The sequence below is a fragment of the Brachyistius frenatus genome, unplaced genomic scaffold, assembly GCF_029030835.1.
Source record: "Brachyistius frenatus isolate BFR_SWC_R1_liver_20210118 unplaced genomic scaffold, ASM2903083v1 Contig_152, whole genome shotgun sequence".
Classification (NCBI taxonomy): Eukaryota; Metazoa; Chordata; class Actinopteri; family Embiotocidae; genus Brachyistius; species Brachyistius frenatus.
This window is the reverse complement of record NW_027210751.1, coordinates 533,781-547,791: the sequence shown is the minus strand read 5'-3', so window position 1 is coordinate 547,791 and position 14,011 is coordinate 533,781. Positions and strand designations below refer to the sequence as shown.

The 14,011-nt window shown below is 41.7% G+C and overlaps 1 protein-coding gene across 1 annotated transcript; it reads left to right on the top strand.

Moving 5' to 3' along the window:
* Positions 1-870: 870 nt before the first annotated feature.
* On the top strand, positions 871-13,319 carry dera (deoxyribose-phosphate aldolase (putative)). Its single transcript, XM_069716146.1, has 9 exons — positions 871-1,031; positions 2,622-2,719; positions 4,159-4,306; positions 4,585-4,680; positions 4,823-4,957; positions 8,385-8,513; positions 10,590-10,702; positions 12,749-12,898; positions 12,986-13,319. The coding sequence occupies exons 1-9, from the start codon at positions 1,001-1,003 to the stop codon at positions 13,040-13,042; spliced, it is 957 nt and encodes a 318-aa protein (XP_069572247.1). The 5' UTR covers positions 871-1,000; the 3' UTR covers positions 13,043-13,319.
* Positions 13,320-14,011: the final 692 nt, after the last annotated feature.

Genomic DNA, 14,011 nt, shown 5'->3' with positions numbered 1-14,011 from the left:
GATATCAATATACTTGATTATCTATTTAGTGTACTTTGCACAGATGTAGTTTTTTTTCTAGCGATATCGCTAAGTCGAATGTATATGGAATTGTTTTTTTTTTTACTTACTGATGAATAATAGCATTTTTCATCTGTCACCATCCTTTAAAAAAGTTTAAATGGTGTTATGGCCTGGGACAGGCTTATTTTAATATTGAATAGTATTTGCTTTTTGCACTATTGAGTGTTTTGAGAGGATATTTTTTAGTTAAAGCACAGCATTGTTTTTTGTGTAACAGTGCTAAGGTTGTGAAACCTTTATTTTTTCAATAGACGCACAAAATAAAGATTGAAACACAGTCAGTCTTACTCTTGTTCTTCATCAGTCAAACTGCAATACACCATTGCTCAAAAAACGTAACAGAATAATTATCATTAACAAAAACATAAATGGTGTTTAAAATGTTCCTTGGTTTGTGAAGCTGTTATTTTATTTGTTAGAATGCTCACTCAAAATGCAATTTCGTTGCTTCTTTTTCCCAACCAGACCACTCTGGAACAAATTTAGATTAAAAAAAACAACAACACCATAACTGGGAGAATTTAAACTCCCAAAATCACTGGTTCAGATTAATGAAACCTCTTTTCTGTTTGTTAAAAAACAAACAAAAGATAGTTTCACAGGAGAGAAATGAGGGGAAGAGGATCTGTAAAAAAATAGAAATGAGTTGGCCAGAATGACAGAAGTGGAAGGCAGAAATAAATATGATTTTTGAGAGGAATTTGAATAAATATACGCCTTCAAAGAAAATAGACGTTGAAGGAGGCTAAATCCAGCAGAGGGCAGTAAAGCAACGGCTCTGCTGTCAATCCTTAAAGAAGGCGAAGAAGAAGCAGACTGGCGGATCCTCTTCCTCATCCTCGGAGATGCTGTTGTGTTCAGGGAATCATAACTACAGATCAGTGAGGCTCGAGGACAGAGTTGCTGTTCATTTCAGGAAAACTTCCTAATCATAAACATGACTGCTAGAAATCCAGGGACGATGCTCGGTAAGTGAAACCATGTCGAGACTGAACCGGAATAAACTGTAACTGTGACGGCAGGTTCAGTTTAAACACGTGTGGTGATCTTTGTACCGCTTTCACTCAATCACAACTTTTCATTTTACGAATATGATAGACGACCTTCATTTAATAATTCTTGACTTGCACATACTTTTACCTTTCACCGTTTCATATTACAAGTCCAGCAGTCAGGACGGATAGCTAGTCAAGCCTGAACTTGTTTTAATAAGTAACATTATGGAGGTGACTGACCGGAGGAACATCCACAGGTTACTCAATAACTCCGAACATACGTGACGTAGGCATGCTGTAATAAATCAGCAGTTATTAAAACGCTTCTACATTTTGTTCCAAACTATTTTATTGTCTAACTTCATTTTTACTGCAGCATATGACTCCTTCACGACATAATGAGCGTCAGCTGACCAGTTAACTCTGTAGTTCACTATTAGTTTGAATGTAATCAAACCAGCTGACATGCGCAGAGGAAGACGTGACCGATGACAGGAGCGTGTGTGTGTGTGTGTGTGTGTGTGTGTGTGTGTGTGTGTGTGTGTGGGGGGGGGGGTAGACCGATAGCCTGGTCCCTTCACACCACGTCATAATCACACAGAGCCTTCCGAGTCTGATGGTTTATTGAACATCGAGTGTCTCATGAGAGCAGCTGAAGTGAAATTGTCTTCATGAACCATTGGGATCTCATTGTTTCTATCGATGAGTTCCCCAGGAAGTCACATGGCCATCATGAGTCCTGCCAACACACGTTTGTCATAAATCCTATGCATTACAACACATATCTTTCATGAACTATATTCCCTATAATTTCAAATGCACGCTTCTGCTCATCAGCTGCTGTTTTCCTGTGTAGTGACACAAAAAGTTCCGACATCACACCGACACACACAATCCAGCACTTTATACTGTGAACTACACAAAATCAATACTCCTATTATGGAGATGTTGGTAAGTATATATCAAAAAACGCATATATATAGGTGGGCAGACAAAGAAAAATCCCCTACACAGTGTCCTCGGCACCATTTTACTTCTTCACATGGTCGGGCTGGTTGAGTCCAGTTCCCAGAGTGGAAGAGATGCTGGGTGTTAAACATGACCGGTCCATCGAGGCTCTACATCAGATGACGGCGGTTAAACATTTTCCAAACCCCCGTGCAAGATTTTTTTCATTTTGTTCGTGAACATTTTGCTTGAACTTACTAAAAGGAATTAGATTTGTCATCTTTTAATTAACACGCCTGTTTGGGTTAGACTCCAAGAGTTACATGAGGAAACTAGCATCGGTCAAGTTTTAAAGGTGAAAAGAATGCAATTTCTATTATCTCCAGCATATGATTGTAGGATACTTTGTTGGATAAAACAAAGTAAAAGGAGCCGAATGTTCTTATCTGACCACTTTTCTCAATATGTCCGACAGCTCTTTCAAAGAAACTGCTGACTGTTAGTGGAAAGTTTAAATGTTACGGCCTGGTGAAAGAAACTAATGCAAATACTGAAACGGATCAAGGCCAAAAATATTTATATACTTTGTGTGTATTTATTTTTTTGGGACATCAGACCTGGAGTGGATATCCAAAGTGAGAGTGAACACACAGGCTGTGCTGAAGAGGGCCGAGCTCATTCAAGGGAAGAAGATTCCCAAGAAGCAGTGGCAGGTGAGCTCTCTTTATGTGGATCATGCAGTGGACACGATGACCTACTTTAACTTAACACAGATTATGATATATTATTATATAATATACATTGTATGGGTGGTGATTGCGGATCATCTTGATCTGCATGAGCAGCACGTGTAACGTCTCACTTCTGCGGCTGATCTTCCACAGAATAAGTCTCTTGCCTGTTTTCATGCGTGACGTGACGTTTTTGGTTCGCAGCAAAAACAGACGGAAAAGATCTGAGATCAGATTTATACCAGAAAATATGATCATGTGCTCCGATTCTGTTAATTCTGATTTAACAGATGAAGGGTGGTATTATTACAGCATGCTCCTCTCTCTCTCTCTCTCTCTCTCTCTCACTCCCTCCTCCCCTCTCTCTCTCTCTCTCTCTCTCTCTCCCTCTTTCTCTCTCTCCCTCTTTCTCTCCATCTTTCTTTCTCTCTCTCTCCCTCTCTCACTCCCTCCTCCTCTCTCTCTCTCTCTCTCTCTCTCTCTCTCTCTCCCTCTTTCTCTCTCCATCTTTCTTTCTCTCTCTCTCCCTCTCTCACTCCCTCCTCTCTCTCTCTCTCTCTCTCTCTCCCTCTTTCTCTCTCCATCTTTCTTTCTCTCTCTCTCCCTCTCTCACTCCCTCCTCCTCTCTCTCTCTCTCTCTCTCTCTCTCTCTCTCTCCCTCTTTCTCTCTCCATCTTTCTTTCTCTCTCTCCCTCTCTCACTCCCTCCTCCTCTCTCTCTCTCTCTCTCTCTCTCTCTCCCTCTCTCTCCCTCTGTGTCTTGCTCTAAATGTGGGTAAATAAAAATCATGTGTGCTTTTTGGTTACAAGTCCTCAGTTATTGGACCTCAGACATTGATCCCTGAACACCTTATTAAAGGGAAAGCTCACTGTAGAAAGATTAGAAAGATGGAGCTGACAGTAGCAGTGTGTAGTAAACACTGTGTACACACACACACACACACACACACACACACACACACACACACACACACACACACACACACACACACACACACACACACACACACACACACACACACACACACTAAACTAAACCCACGCCATGCAGGCAGTGTGTCCCAGGCTTTATACCATGAGCTTCACCTGTCGTTGGTTATAATGTAATGTATGGATGTCTGTACCTACATGTCTGTGTCTGTATATTTTTTCCATTCTGTTGACTGCTAACCCTCAACCAAATATCAAATAATAAAAAAGTGGTCACAAACCAACAGTTTTAACAAAATGACCAAATCTCTGATGACTGACGATTTTGTAATTTCGCACGTGTCACTGAATTGGTGAGACCTACAGGAAGTGTCTCAGAAGTTGATGTCCCACTAATCTCCATGCTGTTTGCTGCTTTGCAAAACAATCATGTTTATCTCAGAAGATGGATCCAAAGTGAGACCATCTTCTCCCTTGTTGTTCGTCCTGCAGACCGCGTGGCTGCTGAAGGCTCTGACGTGTATCGACCTGACGACTCTGGCCGGAGACGACACACCGTCTAACGTCCATCGGCTGTGTATGAAAGCCATCCAGCCGATCCGATACGACCAGCTCAAAAAGATGGACATGCATGACAAAGGTTTCTCCTGCTGCTTTCACAAACATCACAAAAGGATCAGGGTTCACACACTATTATCAGCATACTGTGAACTGTTATGGCCACTGTGATGCTCTATTAAAAATCCAAAGAAAAAAATTAAATAATTTTGCTTATTATTTGATGAGAACAGTAGACTTTCACTTTCAGCAAATATGGAACCTGATGAAAGTATATATTCAACCTGCAGAGGGAGACACAGACCGGGTTATCACCACGTTTCCTCACAGCTCTGCTTCCCGTGTTGTGTTGTGTGTCAGGAATAACTACAGCAGCGGTGTGTGTGTATCCATCTCGTGTGGCCGATGCCGTCAAATCACTAAAAGCTGCCAACTCCCGCCTTCCTGTTGCCTCAGGTAAATCCCTTCAAACCGAATCCCATCTGTAGGAACCCTTTACGCCAGGGAAACGAACGCCAAGCTGAAGTGTGTGACGGTGTGTGTAGAGTAGGCAACGTCCCTGAGTGTCACTGATGGTGTGTTTTCTTTGCTTTCCCAGTGGCCACTGGTTTCCCAGCAGGCCAGACGCCGCTGCAGACCCGCCTGCAGGAAGTCCGCATGGCGGTGACTGACGGTGCCACCGAGATAGACATCGTCATCAACAGGACACTGGCCCTCACAGGACAGTGGGAAGGTAGGCTGGGGCCTCACCGGGAGAAAGTCATTTTTTGGACAGGTTGCTGTTACCCTGACACCTTAAGTTTAAGTTTATTTACAGTGGAGAATATATTATAAAGAGAATATTATATAAAGAATATATTACATTTCAAAAAGAGAGGAGATGCTCTGTACCAGATTTAGCTACTAGCTCATTTTGCACCTGCAGTCCCTGGTAAGTTAAAGAGAAAACAATACAACCTTCTACTACACATTAACTAACAGCCCACCAACACTCGTACATAGACACACAACAAGACACACTTAACAGGAAGAACATCGGAATAATTCATACGTTCAAAATTTGTAAAGACATGTGAAATTTATAATAATTGCTGACAAGTCTGCTTATTTCAAATCCATGTTTTAACTTTGCGGGAAGAGATGTTAAAGTCTTTTACCCTGCTAAAAGTTCAAAGCTTCACTTTTTAAAAATGGTGTGTATTTAAGCTTGACTGTATAAAATATGGCAAAAACAATCTACAGTCTCTAATGTGCAGACACACACTAGAGACTGTACGCATCGATTAGCGTTGCAGCGGTTTACTGGTGTCACTGGTTATTATATGATGTACAATTGCTTGTTACTGCTGTTGGACAAAAAACTGCAACGAATGGAGATTTTCTGCCTGCCTGTTTCCTCCTCCACTGCCCGACAGACTCGGGAACGGGTGTCACACAAAGCAGCAGAGAAAGCCAAACTTCTAACATCACCTTCTTCTCCACAAAAAGTGGCTAAAATCAACATGGGGGAACTTTGTTTACCTCAAACATGAACGGGGTTTTCTTCAAGGATGGATCAACAACAAATCTGGACGCAAAGTGTCTGCTTCCATCTTCTGAGAATCCAGATCAAAGCGTGTGTCCCGGTAATAACTTTAATCCCTAATGAAAAAAACATGTTATTTAAAAAAAATAATCACACATCCCAGGTCCCAGCAACGGGCTGACGTGTGTGTGAGAATGAGATTGAGGTGCCAGCAGGATCAGTTTAACCAGCAATCGTCTTGATAATCATTTAGAGCTCTTGTGATAGCAATTGAGATGATGTTTGGATTTTTAACAAACCAATCAATCAAACATCCATCAATCAATTCACGGAGAAAAGAAATCAGCAGATTAATCCACAATAAAAGATAACAAATCGTTAGTTTCATCTCTACACAAGAGAGTTCAAACGAGCTCAAGCAGCTGCTCGCTAGCTCAGCTGGCTTCCCCGTGTGACCGGAAAATCTTGCTTTACATTAATGTGTGAAAAAACACTGGACTTTAATGCCGATGCACTGAACTGCTGACACTGGTCGCTGAAGTTGTTAAACTAATCTGGAAATTAGCGCCGAGCGATATGAACAAAAAAACCATTCTATATCCGTAAAATGTTCACTTGGAAGTCAAAGCCACATGCGAGATATCAAATACACTTTTATTGAAGGAGAATGATCCAAATAAAATGCAAAGCTGCAAAACATGGAATAAAAATGTAAATGAAATGGACTGGTATCTGTGAGAACGCTCCTTTAGTTCTCTACAACACCAACAGGTCTGTGTTGTAGGAGGCGCCTTGTCTGGTTTCAGTTAGCAGCCTTCCAGTGTTAGTGGCAGCGGTTTGGCGGCGCCGTCTCATTCCCGACCCGGTTCATCTGTTACGTCCCTCATTACCGCAGCTAATTACCCGTTGTACATTTAAACGTACACTGATTCTGCACAAGCACTCGAAGCTCTCGCCTTCTTTGAACCACTTTCTCGCTAATTCCCCATTTCCATCTCTTTCAACCAACATCTCTTATGTTTAGATATTCCTTTAGCTCAGTCAGTGAGTTAGGAGGTGAGGTTTAGTGGAATGGAAGCATGACTCGGCACCATGAAAACCCTTTTGCATGAAAATGGCATGGTAGCACTATATTTTTACAGTTTGGCGTTGAGCACATAACACACAACATACTTATCTATGTGAGCCTTGGAGTTATTACGTCATCATGTATGTCAGAAGAGTCAAAATATGAAGTCCAGAAACTTTGACAATATTTATGTTAATTCTGTTCATACAGACAACAACAAGACCAAAGGAGACGACTCAAAGAGGTTTAGTTTGCTGATGTACAAAATGATATCGCAAAGGAAAGTTCAAAGACAGGCTGCAGAGGATCATAGTGGTTCAGTGTGTCCGATGCGAGTTCAAACCTAGACACACCTGGGGAGGGATTTTCTTTTAAGGAGGATCAAGCAAATATTTCAGACTCTCCATGTTCTCCTGCTGCCGTGGCGGGATCGGCATCTGTAAGCAGAAAACAGTTAGTGCCTCAAAAACCAGAAGCTTAATAGCACCTACAATAGATTAAAAAAAAAAAAAAATCACATTCCATCCTCGCGTGGTTTTAATCCACAATCAACAAAATATGTATATTTTTTCAATCTTAAAATGTATGCTTTTTAAAACAATACTTTCCATCAGCACAAGATAGCACTGTACTTCAGATTATATGTCCTGCTGCCTTGAAGTGGAACTCCTGAGTTTGAGGTTATGACATGGAAAATTATGTTCAAGTGGTTCAGACTTGAGAAGAACGCTGCTTGGCAACAGCAACGTGGACGGCGTCCATCCAGCAAGATCACTGTGGGCCTGGTGGCAGCACAGGGCTCTTATGGGGCCGAAGGTGACGAGGTGTAAATAACACAACCGGCTGCAACTTAACACAACAACAGTTTTCTTTTATTACTTTCATTTATATTTGTTTCCATTTGTGGGTCTACAATTAATCAATCAAACTTTATATATATAGCTCTGTTCGTACATTTTGGTGAAGTTCAAAGTGGCTGACAGATGATTGACAGGCCAATAATAAGACAAACGGTTGTAGACCAGCAAAATAAAATTAATTAAAAAAAAAAAAAACATTTAAAAAAATTTAAAGAGAAAAAAAAAGACAATTAAAAAAAACTGAGACCAACGCACGCAAGACAATTGAGATAATAGAAATGTCGAAGATAGATTAAAAGCTAAAATGATAATAAGAATGGTAAAATAGAGTGAGATAAGAACTAGAAACTAAAAAAAAGAATAAAAAAGAGGACAATAAATTAAACAGCGACGAGGATAAAACAAGAAAGAACAGGTATGAGCAATAAAAGGATGATGAAAGTGAAGGAAATAAAGAAAGAAAAGAAAATAGATAAAAATAAACTTTAAAAGTAAATATAAGAAAATAAATATATGTTTAAAAAACATTTTAATTAAAAGCAAGGCTGAAGAGGTAGGTTTTCAGTTTACGTTTAAAAAGTTCCAACACGTTGGTTCCCGTGTTGTTTAGTTGCTATCAGCCGTTGAAGGGATTAAAAGCTCGTGTTCCTGCAGGGATCATGGACGAAGTATGTTTCGTGAGTGTTTTCTGTCTCTCCCTCCGCAGCCATGTACGACGAGATCCGTCAGTTTCGGGAGGCCTGCGGCGACACCCACATGAAGACCATCCTGGCCATCGGAGAGCTCGGCACGTTCACCAACGTCTACAAGGCCAGCATGGTCGCTATGATGGCTGGTCAGTCTCACCACTCAACGCGCTCTGACATGTTTGATGTCTGCGATCATCACCGTTTATATCTCGTTAAACATTAATTTAACGGAACAGGTGCCATTATTTTAAATGAACATTTGCTCAACATTTCAGCTTCTTTATTCTCATTCTGTCAGAAGTTTACTGTCATATCTAGGTTTCGGTCATAGATGGACACATCTCCCTAAAACATGTTGCTGTAAATGCCACATGAGTCTAGTATGTTTCTAGTAATTATGTGAACAAAGAAGTGTTTTATGGTATCTTGAAGATACGAGTGTTTAAGAAATAATCTGGAAGATTCTCATTTAAATAATCAATCACTGAATGTGTTAAAACGGTGGTGATTGGACATTCTAGGAGGAAAAAAGTCCACTTTAACAGGAAGAAACCTCGGACGGAACCGGGCTCAGAGGAGGGCGGCCGTCTGCCTCCACCGGTTCACCCAAAGTGTCTCTTTATGATTCAAGTCTGTTTTCTTCTGTGTGATTGTGTGATGTGGTGTTAATGCTGCCAAAAGTTAAATATCCACTCTACGCCTAAATGCTCCCTGTGTGTTCACAGACAGGTCATTTAAACTACTGCTACGTGCTGCTTGTGCTGCACCCCCGTTGCAGACGGAGTGTTACAGTGTTACAGTCACTGGTGGAGGTTTTAATCTTCAGATTCCTGTCAGAGGCTAAAGATGAATATCAGTTTGCGTGCAGGCTGATGGATCTCTGTGGAGAACTGAAATGTAAGAGATGAACCTGTGAAGAAGCACAGCTCACTATTTCATTCATTTACTTGTTTTTACTGCCACACAGAGGCCTAGTGTGTTTCTGCTGTCAACTGCAAGCTCTTTTTTTTTTCTTCTGTAATGACGTTCTGACTTTCATGTGGCACTAAAGAGTTTAAAATGATCTTAGGTCTATTTCAGTAAAAGGCTTCGTGCAGTTCTTGTTGTTGGCCATTTTGGGGCACTGCTGCTCAGCTTTTTCTTCTGCCTCTCACAAAGGTGGACCTGATGAGTGGAGCTCTCCTTCTGTTGCACACACACGCACGCACACGCACACACACACACACACACACACACACACACACGCACACACACACACACACACACACGCACACACACACACACACGCACGCACGCACGCGCACGCGCACACGCACACACGCAGTCTGCTTAACTAGCCATCACATAAGCCGATTACAGAACCAAATTGTAAGGGGCTCTGATAGAGATCATTATTAAAATGCATTGCTTTTGTCGCCACACTCGCTCCTTAATCTCCCCTTGTTCCTATGAATTGCGAATGAGATTTCTGAAATTGAATGATAATTTCACCTATTAATCTCTGATGCAGGCTATTTTACTTTGCTTTCCCCCACCAGTATCCCCCTGCCCACGCAAATGAATAGAGCTTCATTACCGCCACCCGCATTTAATAACCGTTATCCATTATCTGGTAATTAAGACTCCCCATAACGAATCCTAAGGATTATGCCAGTTTGAGGAAGAGGGGAGAGCAGCTGAAAAAAAGACCTGACTGGAAAAATACATAGAACATGTCTTTAATGAACTGGAAAATGTTCATCTTGTTCTGCTCCGTAATGAACAGTCATTATACACCAGGGAGGCAGAAGGGCTGTTTTTTGGGTTTTTTTTTGCTTTCCTGAAGCCTGCAGTTTGTGGGTAATCTATTAAAGAGCGTCATTTCATCTTCTATTTTTATCAGGAAAGCTGATAAAACATAATTGGCCATGAAGGAAGGGAAGGAAAAATGAAGGGTTTTATTGATGAACATGCAGCTGCCCTCTGTGAGCCATCAGCAGCAGCATATGTTCTTGTCTGGCCGGGCTGGGCTGTCAAAGTAATGTCTGGTCCGTTCTCTGTCTGAACCAGCGCCGTCGCTGACTCTGCTTCTCTACTGTAGCAGCTCAGCCGATGTTGAATTCTCCTGTTTCAACATAGTGAATGTGACAGATGAATTATGAGTGCGACATGACAATATCTGCTGGACTTGATGACATGCTCGGTGTGCTGAAGAATACATATCACCTGTTTAAAACCAACAGGTTCTGACTTCATTAAGACATCTACAGGAAAGGAGGCTGTCAATGCTACTTACCCCGTTGCCATAGTGATGGTGAGAGCCATCCGTGACTACTTCCTGTCGACAGGCCACAAGGTACAGTAGTTTTTATGTGTTATGAATAATTCCTAGTTAATGAGGACTTCACAAAACAATCTGGCTGCAGTATAGAATACATAAACTACAGTGGTGTGAAAAAGTGTTTGCCCCTTCCTGATTTCTTTTTTTTGCATGTTTGTCACACTTAAATGTTTCTGATCATCAAACAAATTTAAATATTATTCAAGGATAACACAAGTAAACACAAAATGCAGTTTTTAAATGAAGGTTTTTATTATTAAGGGAGAAAAAACAATCCAAACCCACATGGCCCTGTGTGAAAAAGTGTTTCCCCCTAAACCTAATAACTGGTTGGACCACCCTTAGCAGCAACAACTGCAATCAAGCGTTTGCGATAACTTGCAATGAGTCTTTTCCAGCTGTGGAGGAATGTTGGCCGACTCATCTTTACAGAGTTGTTGTAATTCAGCCACATTGGAGGGTTTTCCAGCACCAACCTCCTTTTTAAGGTCATGCCACAGCATCTCAATAGGATTCAGGTCAGGACTTTGACGAGGCCACTCCAAAGTCTTCATTTTGTTTCTCTTCATCCATTCAGAGGTGGACTTGCTGGTGTGTTTTGGATCATCGTCCTGCTGCAGAACCCAAGTTGGCTTCAGCTTGAGGTCACGAACAGATGGCCGGACGTTCTCCTTCAGGATGTTTTGGTAGACGGTAGAATTTATGGTTCCATTTATCACAGCAAGTCTTCCAGGTCCTGAAGCAGCAAAACAGCCCCAGACCATCACACCACCATGTTTTACTGTTGGTATGAGGTTCTTTTTCTGAAATGCAGTGTTACTTTTACGCCAGATGTAACGGGACACACACCTTCCAAAAAGTTCAACTTTGGTATCGTCAGTAGACAGAGTATTTTCCCAAAAGTCTTGGGAATCATCAAGATGTTTTCTGGCAAAAATGAGACGAGCCTTAATGTTCTTTTTGCTCAGCGATGGTTTTGGTCTTGGAACTCTGCCATGCAGCCATTTCTGCCGAGTCTCTTTCTTCTGGTGGAGTCATGAACACTGACCTTAACTGAGGCAAGTGAGGCCTGCAGTTCTTTGGATGTTGTTGTAGGGTCTTTTGTGACCTCTCGGATGAGTCGTCGCTGCGCTCTTGGGGTAATTTTGGTCGGCCGGCCACTCCTGGGAAGGTTCACCACTGTTCCATGTTTTCTCCATTTGTGGATAATGGTTCTCACTGTGGTTCTCTGGAGTCCCAAAGCTTTAGAAATGGCTTCATAACCTTTTCCAGACTGATAGATCTCAATTACTTTCTTTCTCATTTGTTCCTGAATTTCTTTGGATCTCAGCATGATGTCTATCTTTTGAGGATCTTCTGGTCTACTTCACTTTGTCAGGCAGGTCCTATTGAAGTGATTTCTTGATTGAGAACAGGTGTGGCAGTAATCAGGCCTGGGTGTGGCTCGAGAAATTGAACTCAGGTGTGATAAACTACAGTTAAGTTATGTTTTAACAGGAGGGGGCAAACACTTTTTCACACAGGGCCATGTGGGTTTGGATTTTTTTTCTCCCTTAATAATAAAAAACCTTCATTTAAAAACTGCATTTTGTGTTTACTTGTGTTATCTTTGACTAATATTTAAATTTGTTTGATGATCTGAAACATTTAAGTGTGACAGGCATGCAAAAAAATTTGTCCGTTTGTCCCGGTCAACCGGCCTGTAGTTGGTTTCACTGATGACGGAAAAGGTTCAAGAGCTTTTGTTTGTTACGGCTTACTTTGGACTGTGGCCTTTAGCACTGGTTTGATTTATGGAAATTCTGCAGAATTTCTAGCTCCCACAAATATTGCAGAGATTGGTGGAGTTTGCATTCAATTATTGCACCTGGAAGATTGTGATTTCCTGGCGGGTCTGTTGCTCCTCCATGTGACCGATGGGTTCTGGTGTCAAGGTGTTAATTAAGTAGAGCAAATGGGACTTGGTTTCAAATGAAAATTACTTATTCTACATTACATGTAAACTCTTAAAGCTGTTAAATACCTTGGTGTGTTGACAGAGTTGTGAATGTGTTCTCTCAGGTGGGCTTTAAGCCGGCGGGGGGGATCCGGACAGCTCAGGAGTCTCTGGTGTGGCTCGCTCTGATCAAAGAGGAGCTGGGCAACGACTGGCTCTGCCCTCACCTGTTCCGTCTGGGAGCCAGCAGCCTGTTGGCTGACATCGAGAGGCAGGTAAGAACTCCATACACACACAGCACATACTGGAGGCACCTTACTTTTTCGTATACATTTCTGTATCATTTGTTCTCGCTTGCACAGATCTACCATCACGTGACTGGACAGTATGCAGCCTTTCATGAGCTACCGATGGCCTGAATATTCTGACGGTTCCTGTTGTGATGATGATGGAAAGTCAGACTCACCACACAAGCCTCAGTCAGAGAAGTTGGCGCTTATTTGTGAGGGACACTAACGCATCTCTTCTGTGAACCTTGCCACAGTCTTTACAGACATGCTAATTCAGCGTATTGTGCCTGTCGGTCATGTGAAGGAATAACTGGCGGTATAGAGTTAAGGAAATAATGAAGAGTTAAGTTTTGTCCTTTGTGGCCCTTCACAAACCTTTTTAAAATAAAACATAATACATGCCTGTTTCCTTTGTTCTTGTGATTTTGGAACTTGTTAACTAGAACTGGAGACGGAAAGCGCTGTTCACGTACAGTGGTGCTAAAACGGGACTCCGGAAAGAAGGTTCCATCACATCGAGGAAACCTGCATTTTATGCTGCTTATGCAGATGTTTGACAAGTCGAACTTGTCCCAGCGATGTGTGCTGAATCTGTTATTGAGGCTTTGCCTTTGCTCTCAATTTCATTAGTGGGAAACTTGGCCAACTGAAGAGCACCAGGGATTAATCAGAGGTTAAGTGAGTTTAAAACATCTGATTGAACAGCTCATACAGTCGAGGCCTAATTTGAAGACAGAAAACTTTCTTCTTTCTTTTCTTTTTTAATCAAGATAGCACAGACCATGACCTTGACCGGAGTTGAGGATACATGAATGAGTTCATTGTGGAGGGAAGAGGATGCAAGCATTTGGTTAAAATATGGGATTTGATGAACAAGTAATGGGGAGTGGGCTGGCTTCAGGACTCTGGTGGAAGAGCTGGGAATGAGGCCATGCTGAGTTCCAAATTGAAGGTGGTGGATTTATACAGAACTTTGAATGCTCTTCTGCTGAGGTCTGGTCAATAAAACGGTGCTTTCTACACAGATTATACTGTGTATGTATATAAGGTAACACAATTTAAACTGCATGTCAGGAGAAAAAATAAGACAGAGTCAGA

Excerpts from the sequence above, each read along its gene's own strand:
- dera (XM_069716146.1), top strand. The coding sequence starts at position 1,001 with ATGACTGCTAGAAATCCAGGGACGATGCTCG. Across the intron at positions 4,307-4,584 it reads GATGGACATGCATGACAAAG|GAATAACTACAGCAGCGGTG; the intron begins GTTTCTCCTGCT and ends GTTGTGTGTCAG. Across the intron at positions 4,681-4,822 it reads CCGCCTTCCTGTTGCCTCAG|TGGCCACTGGTTTCCCAGCA; the intron begins GTAAATCCCTTC and ends TTGCTTTCCCAG.